Source organism: Mytilus edulis, chromosome 14, assembly GCF_963676685.1.
Source record: "Mytilus edulis chromosome 14, xbMytEdul2.2, whole genome shotgun sequence".
Classification (NCBI taxonomy): Eukaryota; Metazoa; Mollusca; class Bivalvia; order Mytilida; family Mytilidae; genus Mytilus; species Mytilus edulis.
This window is the reverse complement of record NC_092357.1, coordinates 9,467,863-9,485,358: the sequence shown is the minus strand read 5'-3', so window position 1 is coordinate 9,485,358 and position 17,496 is coordinate 9,467,863. Positions and strand designations below refer to the sequence as shown.

At 33.7% G+C, this 17,496-nt stretch overlaps 1 protein-coding gene across 1 annotated transcript in view; it reads left to right on the top strand.

Annotated features, from left to right (window-relative positions):
* Nucleotides 1-11,128: 11,128 nt before the first annotated feature.
* Nucleotides 11,129-17,496, top strand: part of LOC139502527 (ecdysone-inducible protein E75-like) — a 49,873-nt gene continuing 43,505 nt past the window's right edge. Inside the window, exons 1-2 of the mRNA XM_071292020.1 lie at nt 11,129-11,271; nt 15,615-15,725. Of these exons, the coding sequence (XP_071148121.1) occupies nt 15,680-15,725 (46 nt within the window). The 5' untranslated portion in view covers nt 11,129-11,271; nt 15,615-15,679. The remainder of the gene's footprint in view (nt 11,272-15,614; nt 15,726-17,496) is intronic.

The window sequence follows — 17,496 nt, the reverse complement described above, 5'->3', positions numbered from 1 at the left end:
ATGAATGAACAGTTTTATTGAGTGATACAATTGCTTACGGAATAACACGTGATGTGCTGTTAGCTAATCAGAATAAAGTATTATAATGAAACATACATCTAATGTAATTATTTATTTATGTTGCTCTTGTTTTACCGAGTACCGGGATGTTCTACTACAGGGAAGGTAACTGTAATTGTGTAACCAAAAATGTATAGTAGATATTATTTTGTTTGAATAATGATGTAAGATATTTTTTTCAGAAATAAAGTGAAACATATAATTAAGAGGAATATGATATCGAATGTTAAAAGTATAATCACAAAAATACCGAACTCCTTGGAAAATTCAAAACGAAAAGTCCTTAATCAAATGGCAAAATCAAAAACCTAAACAAATTAAACGAATGGACAACAATTTGTAAAATGAAAGAAATAAAACTGATAAATTGTCATACAATATGCGATATAATTTGTGGTACCAGAGACTGGAGTACTAGATCTTATTTTAAATTACAATATAACGGGGAATGGTATTCATCTTCTTGATGACTAGTTTCTCTATTCATATTAGGAAGAATTCATACAGGAGCTTTTTTCAGATGAATGAAAAGATGCTAGACTAGGCCGTTAGTTTTCTCGTTTGAATTGTTTTACATTATCATTTCGAGACCTTTTATAGCTGACTATATGGTATAGGCTTTGCTCATTGTTGAAGGTCGTATGATGACCTATTTTGGTCTCTTGTGTAGATTTGTCTCATTGGCTATCATACCACATCTTTTTTTATATTATCCATTAGCATCACGTTTCGCTATATAAATGATGTCCACTCATTAAAGTTGGTGACATTGATGGATCATATTTCAGATCCGAAACTGGATATAAAATATAAAACAGATACAATTGAGTCTGCTATACATATTGACATTGAGGTTTGGATGGGAACAAAACTTTACTTTTTTACTTTATTCATTTATTTGTGGAATGGAAAACGAAGATCTGTTTATCTGGTTATTATAACTACAGGGAAATAACATTGTAAAAATCAGCTGAATGTTTTAATCATGCTATATTGTTAAGAAAAAATTAAGCTTCTCAATTTTCGTGATTATCAAAATTGGTGTTTGTCAAACTGCTTTGTATCCAATGAATATTTTCCAATAAAGTGTGCGGTGCAAGTTGTCGAAGGGTCAAAGTCAATATTTTGTCAAAATTTAATGAAAATTAAACGATCATAATTAATTTAGTCAATGTTTTTGGGACAAACATTTTTGGTAGAACCAAAGAAGTTTATCTAATTAATGAATGGCTATTATTTATTTGAATTTATTGAACCATAAAATGATATTTTTTCACATTGAATTATCTGCGAAGCGGATTATGTAAAATGTGAAGAGTCAAAAATTTACTTTTTTGTTCAATAAATTCAAAATAAATTATTGTTTGGCTTTTTAAATATTTTGATATGAGCGTCACTGATGAGTCTTATGTAGACGAAACGCGCGTCTGGCGTCCCAAATTATAATCCTGGTATCTTTGATAACTATTTACACCACTGGGTCGATGCCACTGCTGGTGGACGTTTCGTCCAGCCCAGTAGTCAACACTTCATTGTTGACATGAATATCAATAATGTGGTCATTTTTATAAATTTTCTGTTTAAAAAAACTTTGAATTTTTCGAAAAACTATGGATTTTCTTATCCAAGGCACAGATTACCTTAGATGTATTTAGTATAACTTTTTGGAATTTTCGATCCTCAATGCTCCTCAACTTTGTGATTGTTTGGCAAAAGTATAAATTATTCTAATTCCGAAGGATTTTTTTATACCTGGCATGATAACCTTAGCCGTATTTGGCAAAACTTTTTGGAATTTTTTATCATCAATGCTCTTCAACTTTGTACTTGTTTTGCTTTATAACTATTTTGATCTGAGCGTCACTGATGTGTCATATGTAGACGAAGCGCGCGTCTGGCGTATTAATTATAATCCTGGTACCTTTTATAACTATTTACACCACTGAGTCGATGCCACTGCTGGTCGACGTCTAATCCCCAAGTGTATCAAGACCCAAGTAGTCAGCAAATAATAAGCCTGGTACCTTTGATAACTATTAGCATGTCGAAACGTACTATTGTATTGCTTATTTGTGTATTTCTCTTTCCTGAATGTTCTTCTATTTATTTGTACTGTAGTCCTGTCATGTAATGTTGTCATTTTAGTATCATATTTAACATTGCCATAAAACCGCGAGGTTTGCCTAGCCACAAAACCAGGTTCAACCCACCATTTTTTCTTAAAATGTCCTGTACTAAGTCATATGTGTGGATTTAAAAGGGACGATCTGATTAATATAAATATAACGGATAATCTTATATGAGGATCTAAAGAGGAAGATGTGATTAGTTTTATTATAACGGGTATTCTTATGTGTGGTTTTAAAGAGGAATTTCTTATTATATCAATATAACGGGTTTTCCTATATATGGTTTAAAGACGAGGACCTCATTGATATTAATATTACTGGTATTCTTGTATGAGGTTTAAAAGAAGAAGATCTGATTATTAATAACATAACGGGTAATCGTACACGAGAATTTAAAAGAGGTAGATCCTGATCAAAAATAACAGATTTATTAAAATATAATGTAAGAAATATTTTGTGGAACTGTTCCGAACCATATGAGTATTTGGACCACACGCGTATACTCATATGGTCCGACCGTACGCATATGGTCGGACCATATGAGTATAATACTCGTTAGGTTATTAAAGGGCCGGACCATAGGAGTATTTGGACCATATAGGTAAAAAAAATTAATTACATTATAAAAGTTTCAATAATACGAAAACTTTATCTAAAAAAAACAATGATGGTTACATGGCAATGTATTATTTTTATAATTAAAATACTACATAAAAAAAAATATTGGTGCCATAGTTAGTTTTCATCGCTAATTACATTCTTGCATGTAGACTTGGGGTGGCATTTACTTCTACACGGTGTCATAGCCTTTTTGCATTTTCAAGTCTTGGTTGTGCACGATCCTTTTCATTTACACCTCAGTTTGTTTGCGGGTGAACAGCTAGCCTTTTTGTGGCTACGTATAATGATACCGAGGTCTTGGGTCATTCCGATATGTCAATGGTGTTTTTAAGAAGGTCTAGATCTCAAATATCGTAGCGTGACTGCAATACACCATACTCACAAGATAACTTTAATAAACTATGTTACTTTCCAATGACTTCTTGTGTAACAGTTCATTAAAAAAAATTTGGAATTTATTTTTATAAGTCGACATAATCAATTGCCATTCACTCGTAATAACAAATCGGTAATGACCTTCTGTATGTAATGTAGTAATGTGTTTATTATAGTTTTGACAAGTAAGTAGAATTAACTGTGTGAAAATTTTTATTTTTATTTAGCTAATCGTTTTATTGATATATTATAATAAAATTTTTAGCGTCTTTTTAATTAAGTTTTAATTTAGAAGTATTAAAAGTAAACTGTAACACAGAGTGTTAATTACCCCGACCATATGAGTATATACCCATATGGTCATGACCATACGATTATGGTCCGAATACTCATTTGGTCCGGAACAGAACCTCAGAGGCTACTCTCATTGACTTTAATATAATGGTGAATAATCAAGAATGCTAAATTAACTCATCATAGATGCCAGTATTAAATTTGGTGTTTACGCCAGACGCGCGTTTCGTCTACAGAAGACTCATCAGTGACGCTCGAATCTAAAAAGATAAAGAGGCCAAATAAGTGTGTTAAAAAAACAAAATAGCGATAATAAACTTTATACCATACGCAGAAGTTGTTATTTGCTGAACAAAATAAAGAAGATCTAATTTACTTGATATAATACGTAGGAAATTCTATTTGCTGAACAAGATATTTTGCATGAAGGATTTACGCACAATGATGCATTTCTTAAACATGTTATAAGTGTTCAATCCAAAATATAAAAATAACTAGATGTGGTATGATTGTTAAAGAGCAAACTTTCCACAAGAGATAAAACGCCGTAGATAATAACAACTACATCGTCCACTGTCTTCAACAATGAGCAAACCCCACACCGCATAGTTAGCTATAACAAGTCCGCAAAAATGAAACATGTAAAACAATTCAAACGAGAAAACTAACGACCTTATTCGTGTAGAAAATAATAAACGAAAAACAAATATGTCTCACAATTTCAAGCGAAAACCACAGAAATATATGCTCCTGACTAGTACACATTTTTGTTTAGAGGCCAGCTGAAGCACACCTTCGTATGCGGGATTTTCTCACTGTGTTGAAGACACTTTGAGGCCTTTGACTGTTTAACTTGCACTGTTCCGTTGGTAGGGGTCTCCTTGGGAGGTTCTGATCCCTAACCCTGCTTACTGTTTTGTCAAATTCCCGTATCCCGCTAACACTATGTACGCAAGCAGTTCTCATTTTTTTGGTTATTTCCCGGATCCCGCTAGAGTTCATTTACCGTTTTCACTTAGTACCCTGTATTTCGAGTTCGATAAGATCAGATTTGATAAATAAAGACACCAAACTTTGTATAATTTAGTGAGAGGACAACATGTATATAGCGTTAAGAATATCTTATTATCACTCTTCCAAAGAATTTATTATTTGAAATCATCAAAATAAAGTGTAGTTGTTTTTTGTATAGATTAGACCGTTGGTTTTCCCGTTTTAATGGGTTTACACTAGTAATTTTGGGGCCCTTTATAGCTTTTTGTTCGGTGTGAGCCAAGGCTCCGCGTTGAAGGCCGTACATTGACCTATAATGGTTTACTTTTATAAATTGTTATTTTGATGGAGAGTTGTCTCATTGGCACTCACACCACATCTTCCTATATCTACTTATATGTTGGCCATTCATTTTATGAGACAAATCAGGACGAATTTTGCCAATCAGAATGTTATTGAAACATACATCTAATGTGATTATTATATCCCACATCTTTGTTTACCACCTTATATCCTACATTTTCAAAGCGTGTCATCATCCCCTTATCAAAGTTCGCCAAGTATTGATGCAGTTTGGGGGAATGTCTAATTGGCGTTTACCTTACATTTGCTTTACTTCATAAAAAATTGGATTGATATAGGCAAACTTGATTGGACAGGTAAACAGTTCAAAATTATTACAGATGAATATTTAATTTGATAATCGGAAAATGAGAATGAATATGGATATTGGCCCCTTGAAATTGAATGGGTTTTGTATTTGTATTTAAAGGGATTAAAATTGAAATCTGGATGACGAGGGGGTTGCAGATATGATATTCATTTCCATCTTTTCCTATGAATGTTCATCTTTTCTGCTTTCGTGCGAAAAAGTATTTTTACTTTTGAACATAATTATTTCCTGTTTTGGAATTGAAAATATTCATGTTCACCTTATATTTATTAATATTATTTATTAAAAGTACTTTCCGGGCCAGAATATTCCGATTTGAAAGCTCATACTTAAAACCCCAACCGTGGCACTGATCTTGATTCTGTCAGTTATTTTTATTTGATCGGGTACTGTCCAAAATTGTTTTTGTTTATAGCATAGTGAGTGATTTTGACCCGCTTACTTTGGGTTACAGATTGATTTTCTTTTATATGTTGGTTTTAACATTTATGAAGTCGGGCTTTTTTTCATTTTTTTTTCATTTTGTAATATCATGATGGCATTTTATAGCTTACTTTATACGGCATGGGTCTCCTCATTGTTGAAGTTCGTAACGTGACCTAGTTTATCTTATATCGACGTCATTTGGCCTCTACTTGGTCGTCCATTTTGGTAATCATAACACATTTTCATATTAAGAAGGTGTTAATAAAATGTTCATGTATTTCTTTAGCAGCTGACCAAATTATTAAATGCCTTTATCATAAAAAAAAAAAAGAGGATGTGCTATGATTGTCAATGAGACAACTCTCCACAAGAGACCAAAATGACACAGAAATTAACAACTATAGGTCACCGTACGGCCTTCAACGTCCTTACAAAACATGTAATTTAAAGATGCTAAATTGTGGATATTTTGTGTGAGGATATTGTATAGACTTATCGATATCCATTGTCAGTACCGGTATATTCAAAGAATTTTCAACGATCATGTGATTGGACAGGGGCGGATCCAGCCATTTTAAAAAGGGGGGGTCCAACCACATGTTCCCATTCAAATGATTTGATCGTCCAAAAAAGGGTGTGTTCCAACCCCCCCCCCCCCCCTGCTAACATGTTTAACCCCACCACATTCTGTGCTGTTTGTGCCTGTCATGTAATTTAAAGATGCTAAATTGTGGATATTTTGTGTGAGGATATTGTATAGACTTATCGATATCCATTGTCAGTACCGGTATATTCAAAGAATTTTCAACGATCATGTGATTGGACAGGGGCGGATCCAGCCATTTTAAAAAGGGGGGGTCCAACCACATGTTCCCATTCAAATGATTTGATCGTCCAAAAAAGGGTGTGTTCCAACCCCCCCCCCCTGCTAACATGTTTAACCCCACCACATTCTGTGCTGTTTGTGCCTGTCATGTAATTTAAAGATGCTAAATTGTGGATATTTTGTGTGAGGATATTGTATAGACTTATCGATATCCATTGTCAGTACCGGTATATTCAAAGAATTTTCAACGATCATGTGATTGGACAGGGGCGGATCCAGCCATTTTAAAAAGGGGAGGTCCAACCACATGTTCCCATTCAAATGATTTGATCGTCCAAAAAAGGGTGTGTTCCAACCCCCCCCCCCCCCCCGGGTCCGCCACTGTTGGAACGATTAAAGAGGAGAAAGTTCCTACGTATTTCCTCAGTATGCGTGTGATTGATTGAAACAATACTGTTCTATCAGATTTTAAAGTAAAAATAGCATCAAGTTGTGAACGGTTGTTGAACTGCTCATAGATACCAGGATAACATAAATCTAAGTGTGGTTCATAACGATACAGACTGGATTTGACGATTTCGGCTAAAAAAAAAAATAGACAAATCTAGACTCTGTCAGCTTAATCTAAATGAAGGAAAATGAAGATACATGATTTTGGAAATATTTTTATGGTTAATGAGTAATGAAGATAGTTATATTTCTTTTCATTTATATTTGTCTGACAAGTTTTATTACTCGTCAAACCGTGTATCTGAAATAAAAAATAATAGAGTTATCTCTCTTTGTCCAAAACTAGCTGGATATCTTCAATAAAAAATACATTTATTTGAAGATCAAAGTTTTTATACATAATTGAATAATTGGAAATAAAATATCTTCTTCTATAATCAATTCTATCAATACGGAGCACACTCCTATTTTTGGTGGGGTTCGTTTTGCTAAGTCCGAGTTTGGGCTTTGAGTTTTGTGGACTGTTTTTTTTGGTTTCATTTTCTTCTGTGTATAACGGTGTTTTTCAGTCAACAAAAATGCATGTGTTGAGATCTCAAAAACATGTTTAACCCCGCCGCAATTTTGCGCCTGTCACAAGTCAGTATAGTATAATTCGGAGTTTAGTATGACGTCCATTATTACTGAACTAGTATAGATATTTGTTATGGGGCCAGCTGAATGACGCAGAAGTTTCTCCCTGCATCGAAGACCTATTGGTGACCTTCTGCTGTTGTCTGTTCTATGGTCGGATTGTCTCTTTGACACATTCCCCATTTCCATTTTCAATTTTATGGTAAAGAAGATGGAAAATCAGGGTGAAAGGAAAATACCTGTATGTAAAAGTATCACCAGTAAAGCAGAACATATCTATTGAATTACCCTACTGAAAATTGAATATCTGGATCTATCTAGACCACTATAAACACAAGCTTCGGTTGTTAACATCTGACTGACTGTGTGAATGTTCGGAAATTGAGGCAGCAAAAGACTTCCTCTTAGAGTGAACAATGAACAATACAGATACAACTATGTTACGGAAGATAGCGTCCAGTCTGTGTAGTATTTCTATCGTTACGGAAGATAGCGTCCACTCTGTGTAGTATTTCTATTGTTACGGAAGATAGCGTCCACTCTGTATAGTATTTTTAGTTGAATCCATCTGATGAGTTCAGCCCTTTTCAACTAATTTTTATAGTTCGTTCTTATGTTGTACTGTTACACCACTGTCCCAGGATCCTGCTAACATGTTTAACCCCACCACATTCTGTGCTGTTTGTGCCTGTCCCAAATCAGGAGCCTGCAATTCAGTGGTTGTCTTTTTTAAATGTGTTATACAGATTTGTTTGTCGTTCATTTGTTGTACATACATTTTCTCGTTTTTAAAATGTATTGTTTAACATTTGTCATTTCGGGGCCTTTTATAGCTGACTATGCAGTATGGACTTTGCTCATTGTTGAAGGCCGTACGGTGACCTATGGTTGTTAATTTCTGTGTCATTTGGTCTCTTGTGGAGAATTGTCTCATTGGCAACCATACTACATCTTCATTTTTATATATAGGCATAGAGATGCAAAAAAGAACACAGAATCGATATTAGCACAATATGGTCGCTAAAATTAAGTCACGAAAAACCCGTATATAAATCGATGCAGTTGCCAATACATATTTTACTATTACGAGCATCACTGAAGAGACATATATTGTCGAAATGCGCATCTGGCGCAGGAAATTGGTACCGTTAATGTTATTACTCCTCCGAATGGGAAGACTGGTACGAACGATAGGCGGATCAAGAGGGGATCTCAGGGGCCCGAGCTTCTCCTTTCGTGGGAAAAATTTGGTTTGTTTATATAGGGAATTACTGAAGCATGACTGTAGCGGCCCTTAGGTCAGTCAGCACCCCCCCCCCCCTTTCCCCTCCTTTTATGAAAAGTTCTGGATCCGCCACTGTCGATAAAACCAGTGAAAGCAGAGTGATATTGTTTATGTTCATAATTTGAATTACAGTATCGCTGCGCCATACAACCTTAGACTGATGGTCCATGCTTCGACATGTTTGTGATAGCCTCGAAACTTTGCAAACTCATGTTACCCAAACTCTTTGTTATCTCAGACTCCTTTTTACTCCAGAGTCAAAATTGACATAGTTTACTAACCTGATGACATACATCTGCGTACAGTTTAGTCTTCTTCCCTTTTGCATTCATGAGTCAAAATGTATTACCTTTTTATAGAGCTTATGAAGGTGGTGTCAACTTTGAAAATAAATCTGAAAACTGCCAGTTGTAAAATATTCTACAATGGTGTGAAAAAATGACAGCAGAGTGGATTTGGTATCTGCCAACAATACAGCAATCCAGCAACAATTTTAAAACGTCCATTTACACACAAATGTTCTACGTGCTTCACCCTTAAAATGACTGACTTCGAAATAACTGTCACGGCAAAATTCAAGGTGACGTACAAAGCATTACCTCCTCCCCCCTTTTGTCTTTCTTTTTTGGTCGAAAAAATGAATATGTGTTATAAATAATAAACAATTTATTTATTTAACCGAAGGATTACTTATCAACCAATTTATATATGTTCATCTTCTCTAGATCCTTCAAACACCATTCATACGAAAAGAAAAATACAAGCAAAGAAAATAAACTATTAAAATAGTTAACTACTATAGTATATATCGTAAATATGTATAAACTAGCTTACTTTTAACTTCTGAATGAGCATCTTATTGAATTCAATAGAAGAAACTATACATATTAGTTTGATTAAGGTATCTTCATTCGGCAAAAATGTTTGAGCATTTGATCTTCAATTAATGTTACTAAATTCTTTGGCAAATTATTCCAGGTTAAATGACCCAAGTATTTGAATATACTTAAAAAATTCAGAAAATTGGTATTGGCCCATGCAGAAAATAAATGTTGTCGAGCGAATAATTATAGAGATTTGTAGATGCAGCAGATTTATTATATACTTCGGTTATCTTGTGTTAGACAGAGTATTCATACATTTAGATATTTAGACAGATTGAAAATATGATATCCTCGTCAAATATAGTCATCCATTTTAGCTATTTATTTTTTTACACATAAGTCACGGTTGATGGAAAATTAAAAGAATCACTTGGAACAAATATTACAGCACTTAGAACAAGTATTGCAGCCGCACTGAGTGATAACAAATACTGCAGCACTCATAACATATATTCTGAATTGTTAATTGCTCCTCATGAATCTGGGCGCCGGTATAGATATCTTCATAAATCTGGGCGCCGGTATAGATATCCTCATGAATCTGGGCGCCGGTATAGATACGATTTTCTGCACACACTCCCTTCGCCAAATTTTTTTTCTTCAAATATACTGATATTTTATTCTTTTTATTTTACTGTGTATATGCGGTATTTGATATATATTTTAAAGATTTAAACAAAAAATCTTGAAATTGTTCAAAAATTTAATAATAAATTAAATTGTGTTTATCTCCATTGAACAAAGGATGTCATACGTATCGTTTTCGATTATTGTTTTTCCGAACTATTTGGATTTTTTTTTTAAAGCAAGACCTGAAAAAGACTGAAAAGTATCAGTTTTGGCATAACAATTTCCGTTTTTTTTATGCCATGTTCTGCTGGGCAATCATGGATTCAATTATCTGCACAAACACCCTCCCATTTTCGTTCAGAAAAATATTATATTAATACAGTATGGTTTACCGATGTTTGTGTTATAAAATGCAGTATTTGATTAAAAAACGATATTAAAATACAAAAAAAATCAATTAATTGTTTATGAATTTATTAGATAAATGTGTATATCTCCATTGAACAAAGGATGTCATATTTTCGTTTTCAATTATTCTTAACTGTTTTTCCGTCTGACCTGTCAGCTGTTTTCGGCTAGATTCAATGACGTGACATAGATTCTATTTATAGTTGTTTACTTCTTTCTTCGCATAGCCTCAAAGTGCGATGGGAAGCAAAAATGGCCTTTGAAACGATGATTTTGATTGGCCATAGTTCATGACCCAGATACTTATTTACAACGAAAATCTCTCTTTTCCCAAATGAGATATTGAGTAGTAGCTAATTTTTTCAATACAATGTAATGTTTCACCTCTATGCAACTGAAAACCGGCACGGCTAAATGGAAAATTAACGAATAATACACAAAAATATGTAATGAGTTCACAATGTCATAGTTTCCAATCAACCAATCAAATTGCGGGTAATCGTGGGCGAAAAACTGGGTCACGATTTGTCTGGATGTGTGTCACTCTGTCATGAAGAGTTCACGGAACATTGAAGAATAAATCAAAAACAACTGAAAATTAATGGAGTTTAATGCTGAATTTTAACATCATATATATAATACAGGTAAATTTCTTGCTTTTTGTCGCGAAATTTTACTAAATTTCGGTGTGCGGACACCAAACCGGCGAAAAAATGCCGAGTTGTTTACGCCAATGTGCTCCATGTACTTTTTCACCCTGAACTTGGTTCGACAGATGTATCACGTACCCTTAATTAATTACATGTTGAGTGACCATCTGTTCCGGTCAAGACAGGTAGAAACAAGTTAGTGTAGAAGTTTTGAGAAACAGAACAGTTAAAGATGACTTTGAAATGTTGGAAATCAAAACAAAATAGAAAGTTGACAAAGGGGCACTAAGCAGGTGTTTTGTCTATAGCTATATTTTACATAACAGTCAATCAACCATAGCTCTTTTAATACATTGAGAGAAAAAAAAATTAATACAGTATAGTGTGTATGCACAGAGATAAAACTATTTTATCCTATTTATTTAGTGTACCTGTGTATACATGCATGTAATTCTTATTTTATTTTAAGAATAACAAACTAAAGCAACATAACACCCCTGCAGGCCTAATACATCACATTACCTACATCGTAAGTGTTTCATGTGACCAACTTTTAAAGGAGCATCACACCTTTCAATTTAGATTAAAGAACCTTAGGTACCCAGTGAAATCAGTTCTTCAGTAACTCATTAGGCATATATATTTTTAGACATATATTTTTAGATGCTAGGAGAATTTTTTTTAATTTGTTCAACAAACCAAAGCGATTTCCCCCTATGTTTTGTTTTTCTCTATGATAAATGATGATATATTTAGTCAGCTCCTATCTTTGAGGCGTTTCATCAATCTCACGGTTAACAGGGTTCCTTTTGGAAGAGGCCTACATGTAGGTCACTCCAAAACCCAATAGACTCATACCATGCTTACCGTTAATACTAGTTAAATTCTCATATTATGTACTCCAGTTTCCCAGTATCTTTTTCAACTACATTTGTACCAGTATCATGACTACAAAAAAGGGGGCGTAAGATACATTTGTACCATGGACATTCAAACTCATCAATAAATTGACAGCTCCAAGTCTAAAAAGAAAAAAACAGACAAACAGTAGTACACAAACATGTCTTATGCTTCTTCAATTTTTCTGTGCATTCATGGAATATACATGTACACGTGTATAAGAACTTTTATCACTGTTTGTGTTTTTACTCCCCTGCTGCTACAATGTACACCAAGGGCAAGGGGTAATAAAACATGTAAAACGTTACCATTGACTGTCGTTCCAAAAGATTTGTTACATAATTAGCAAGAACTGGGACATTCATGTCCTCAGACACCTTCTTTTAATATTTCATCATTTTATTGGACTTGTTTATCTTTTCTCTTATTTTTGAGTGTAAATTCACATTGCCATAAGACGTGTCACGGTACTTGTCTATCCCAAATTCATGTATTTGGTTTTGATGTTATATTTGTTATTCTCGTGGGATTTTGTCTGATGCTTGGTCCGTTTCTGTGTGTGTTACATTGTAGTGTTGTGTTGTTGTTCTCCCCTTATATTTAATGCGTTTCCCTCAGTTTTAGTTTGTTACCCCAATTTAGTTTTTTGTCCATTTATTTATGAGTTTGAACAGCGGTATACTACTGTTGCCTTTATTTATACTTGTTATTTTCAGGTTTTGCACAACATTACCTTTAGGGGTGCGCAAATTAGATATAAGACTTTGTGTGTTGCTTCATAATTTGTATCTTTTTTAAATTTGGGAACTCCTTTTGTATAAACTTTGATAATGAAGATGGTGTAATAAGGTATGAACTCAGAAAAATGCTAGATGGTGAGCCTCATCAGACATGGACATGAAACGAAGTGAGATGGTGAGCCACAGCATGAACTTTCAACTGAGCAAGATGGTCATGATAGTGTTCCTTCAAGGCTTGTCAGTCATGAACAAAGAACAGAGTGAGAGAGTGTGAAGCCCATTAGTTGCTCCTCACGATTCTGGTCTCTCCATGGTTAAAAAATCATTTGTGGGTGGCGTAAAAATTGTCATGGATTCAGGGCCGTAGCGTAATGGAGGCAAATGAGGCAAATGCCTCACTTTTGAAACGACGACCAAACTTTAGAAGTGTCATTTTTTTTTAATTATGTATTTTACATTATATCAATATGCGAGTTTCGAGTTTCAAATTATCTACCGGCACACTACATACAGTGTGTCCAATCTGCAGGGATTGCAGCTTTTATCATAGCGATGACGGTAAAAAAATAAGTGTTCCGAATACAAATCAAAATAAAAAAATTGAAACAAATCTTAATGTCGTTACAAAACTGGTTGAAGATGGGTTCTTTAAAGAGAAAAAAAGATGAAAAGGGTAACTCATGAGTATAAACACCCCCTATAAATATGCTGGCTTATTACTTTCCGTGGTTTATTTTTGAATTGATAACGCTATAGCTACAAATGTTTATACTATAACAAATGCTAATCGATAAAATAATTCATTGACCAAAAATATTATTATTCATAATTAATTTTAACAAAATCATGAAGCGCCTTTTCTATGGAAGTCTTTGATGTATAAGGCAATTCATGATTTTTATTTATCTTTAATAAAAGTATAAAATATATTTTTGGTATTGTTTGAAAATATTTTTTTCATTTTTCTTTTCCTTATTATGAACAGCATTGTCTGGTTGTATGCTATCGTGTTCCGTTGATTCTAGGGCGGTAGGTCATGGGTTCGAACCAATGACTTAAAAATTGGTAGAATAATGTGTCCAGGTAGGTTGACATGTCTTCCAGCGGAATGTTTACAGATAACTTGTGATCACTTGTGACATTAGAATGTTTATAACATGTTCTCGACTTCTAGAAGCTTATAACTTGCTACTGGACATAAATATATATACATGTATATACATAAGAACGTGCCTTGAAGCTTTTCGATAGTACAGGTCACAGGAGAATCGGAAAGTTTTGGTTGACCAGCGGAGATTAATTTTAATATTTACTTATAATTAAGTTATATATAAATATAGGCTAGCTAATAAAAATAACGCATTTCTGATATATTTTCTTTTTTTTTTTTAATATATATAGTAATGCTAAAATAAGCTAGCTTCTCCCTTTTCAGGCACCCGAACCCCCCTAAAAAAAAGGCTCCAAAATTTTTCGCCTCGCTCCGCTCTGCGATTTGCCGCACTTTAAATGAACATGCGCTATGGCCTTGGGATTCTTTAAACCACATCAAAATGTGAAAAGATATATTCAAATTTCCATGCATCGAAATGTGAAAAGATATATATATATTCAAATTTCCATGTACATGATGTATCGAAATGTGAAAAGATATAGAGAATAATACATGGCAAAATCCGTATCATATGTCGTATCATCCCGAGACATCAATATCAGCCCAAGGGCCTTTAGGCCCGAGGGATGATATTGGTCGAGGGTGATACGGCATGTGATACGGATTTTGCCATGTATTATACACTTTATCATATATTTCAACAGAAGAGTATTATATTATATGAACTGTTTTCTGATCAATAGCACTGGGTTACCTTCAGTTCTACTTTTGTCTTGTTTCAAAGGCTGTAAAAGAACTGCTCAATTACTTATCCGAAGCACCTGGGTTACCTTACAATTTGCGTGCTGTTGTTTTAAAAATATTTTGTTTATTATTGTATTAATTTGTGTGTTTTGTATTTTTCATAGTTGCATTTAGTGTGCCAAAAAATATGAAAACTTGACGTTCGTGACGTCACATACAATATGAAAACTCGACGTTTGTGACGTCACATACCAAACAATGACGTCATTCAAAAAATTTACCAATTTTGAGGAAAAAAAATTTTAAGCAAAAAAAAAAACCAACACTGACTTTATGTAAAAAAAAAAAAAAAAAAAAAAAAAAAAGTAGGGGTGTGATAAAGGGTATGCGATAAAGGGTAGGGGTGTGATAAAGGGTATGCGATAAAGGGTGCGCATCAAAGTTGCGCGATATGGATTAAACAGCAGGCTATTTATCACATATGCAAAACTACTGTATTTACTACTAATTATAAACATATGATAAATAATAATAATATATTCAAATTTCCATGTATCGAAATGGGAAAAGATATATATTCAAATTTCCATGTATCGAAATGGGAAAAGATATATATATATTTAAATTTTCATGTATGCATTTTCTTCAACAATGTTCAATGCATAAAATATGTACCATTAAAGATAACTGCATATATAAATTTTTATACTTTTGTACATTTCTGGTGTATTGAACCAATGAGGGATGAATGATAAATAGTATTCTGCGCCCACACTTGTAGATATGCTATTTGGTCAGTATACAAATTATACTAATAACATATTTTTTTTATCTTGTAGACTTTTGCAGAAGGCGCTGGCGATGGCCTTATGAAAAAAGTTTCAGATTTGGGTTCCACACTATTATGAATACTACCACAATGGGCAAAGAGGCAAGCTTGGATGGATTAGGTAAGTTAAACAAAAATGATCGAGCAAAGAAGATCATAAAGATAGAAGTAGGTTGGAATGGATTTGGTAAGTGAAACAATAGCCAAAGAGCAGGATTCTTCCTCAGGCAAATACATGAGTCCTGGAGGCTGGAATCACCATTTGCAAAACTGGCAAGTCCAAAAGATGCATAACGTTAAGATTTGCAAAATTTAGTATAAACTGAACATACATAGCATCATTGTATAGCAAAAGTTTAAAGGTAATCTGAATTTAATGTCATTTCATTGCTCTATTAGCATGATTAGGTCATGGAGACTAAAATGATAAATCATATTCATAATATTGCAATAAAAAATATCTTCTTCTTACTGTTGGACTCATCATGCATTAAAAAAATGAGTCTGAACTTCAAAAATCCTAATTGAGAACCCTGAAAGAGGCAAGTTTGGATGGTTTTATAGGTACATCTATGTACAAGTTAACCAATAGACAAAGAGGCAAAGTATTAAAATGAAACCATTGTACCAGAGGCAAGTTAAGAAGGATTAGGTAAAATTAAGAATAGACGACAAAGAGGCAAGGTAAATTAAATGATAGTGCAAGATAAAATTGAGAATGGAAATGGGGAATGTGTCAATGAGACAACAACCCGACCAAATAAAACACAACAGCAGAGGGTCACCAACAGGTCTTCAATGTAGCGAGAAATTCCCGCACCCTGAGGCGTCCTTCAGCTGGCCCCTAAACAAATATATACTAGTCCAGTGATAATGAACGCCATACTAATTTCCAAATTGTACACAAGAAACTAAAATTAAAATAATACAAGACTAGCAAAGGCCAGAGGCTCCTGATTTGGGACAGGCGCAAAAATGCGGCGGGGTTAAACATGTTTGTGAGATCTCAACCCTCCCCCTATACCTAACCAATGTAGAAAAGTAAACGCATAACAAGAGGCAAGTTTGGAAGGATTAGGTAAATTTAAAAATAGACAACAGAGAGGCAAGGTAAATTAAATGATAGTGCAAGAGGCAAGTTTAAATGGATTAAATAAATTTAACAATAGACAAAGAGGCAAGATAAATTAACTATACTCAAAAATGCAATCTTGATTGAATAATGTACATGTGTTGATTGACTTCTATGAACATTGTTTAGATCATTCTTTCAAACAATATTTTTTAAGTGACTGCATTTTTCTTTTACTCGTACATGAACATATGACGAGGAATTTGCTTTTTATATGAAAATTAAAACAATATAAATTCATGACATTGTAAATGTTGCACATGTATTCATCAATTATTTTTTTTAATCTGTGCATTTCCTGTTCAGAAACAATCATGACATTTGAGATTAAGGTATAAAAAACACCCATATAAACGTACGGTTAACCATGTCTCTAACCATTTCTCGGTAAACTTTCAAATGATGTCAATTGTTTTCACCTTAACTGTGATGAAAAGCACCTGCTATTAAAGTTCCTATACATGCTTCGACATAAAGGTCAACAATTGTTTAGTTGGTAAAATGTAGTCCATTATAATTATCAATACTCACACACACCAGGTAAACCAAGGTTCATTTCTAGGAAAAAAATGAAATATATATACCTGTACATATGGTACATTTGCAGTTTATATTGTTGTACTGAACACTGTCTTATACGAAGATCATTTTGTTGGTAATTTGTTGTCCAGGATGTATGTTTTGAACTATGAATGGATTGAACATTCGATAAATAACTGGACATGATTAGATATTTATTTGAGATCTATAATGATATCTG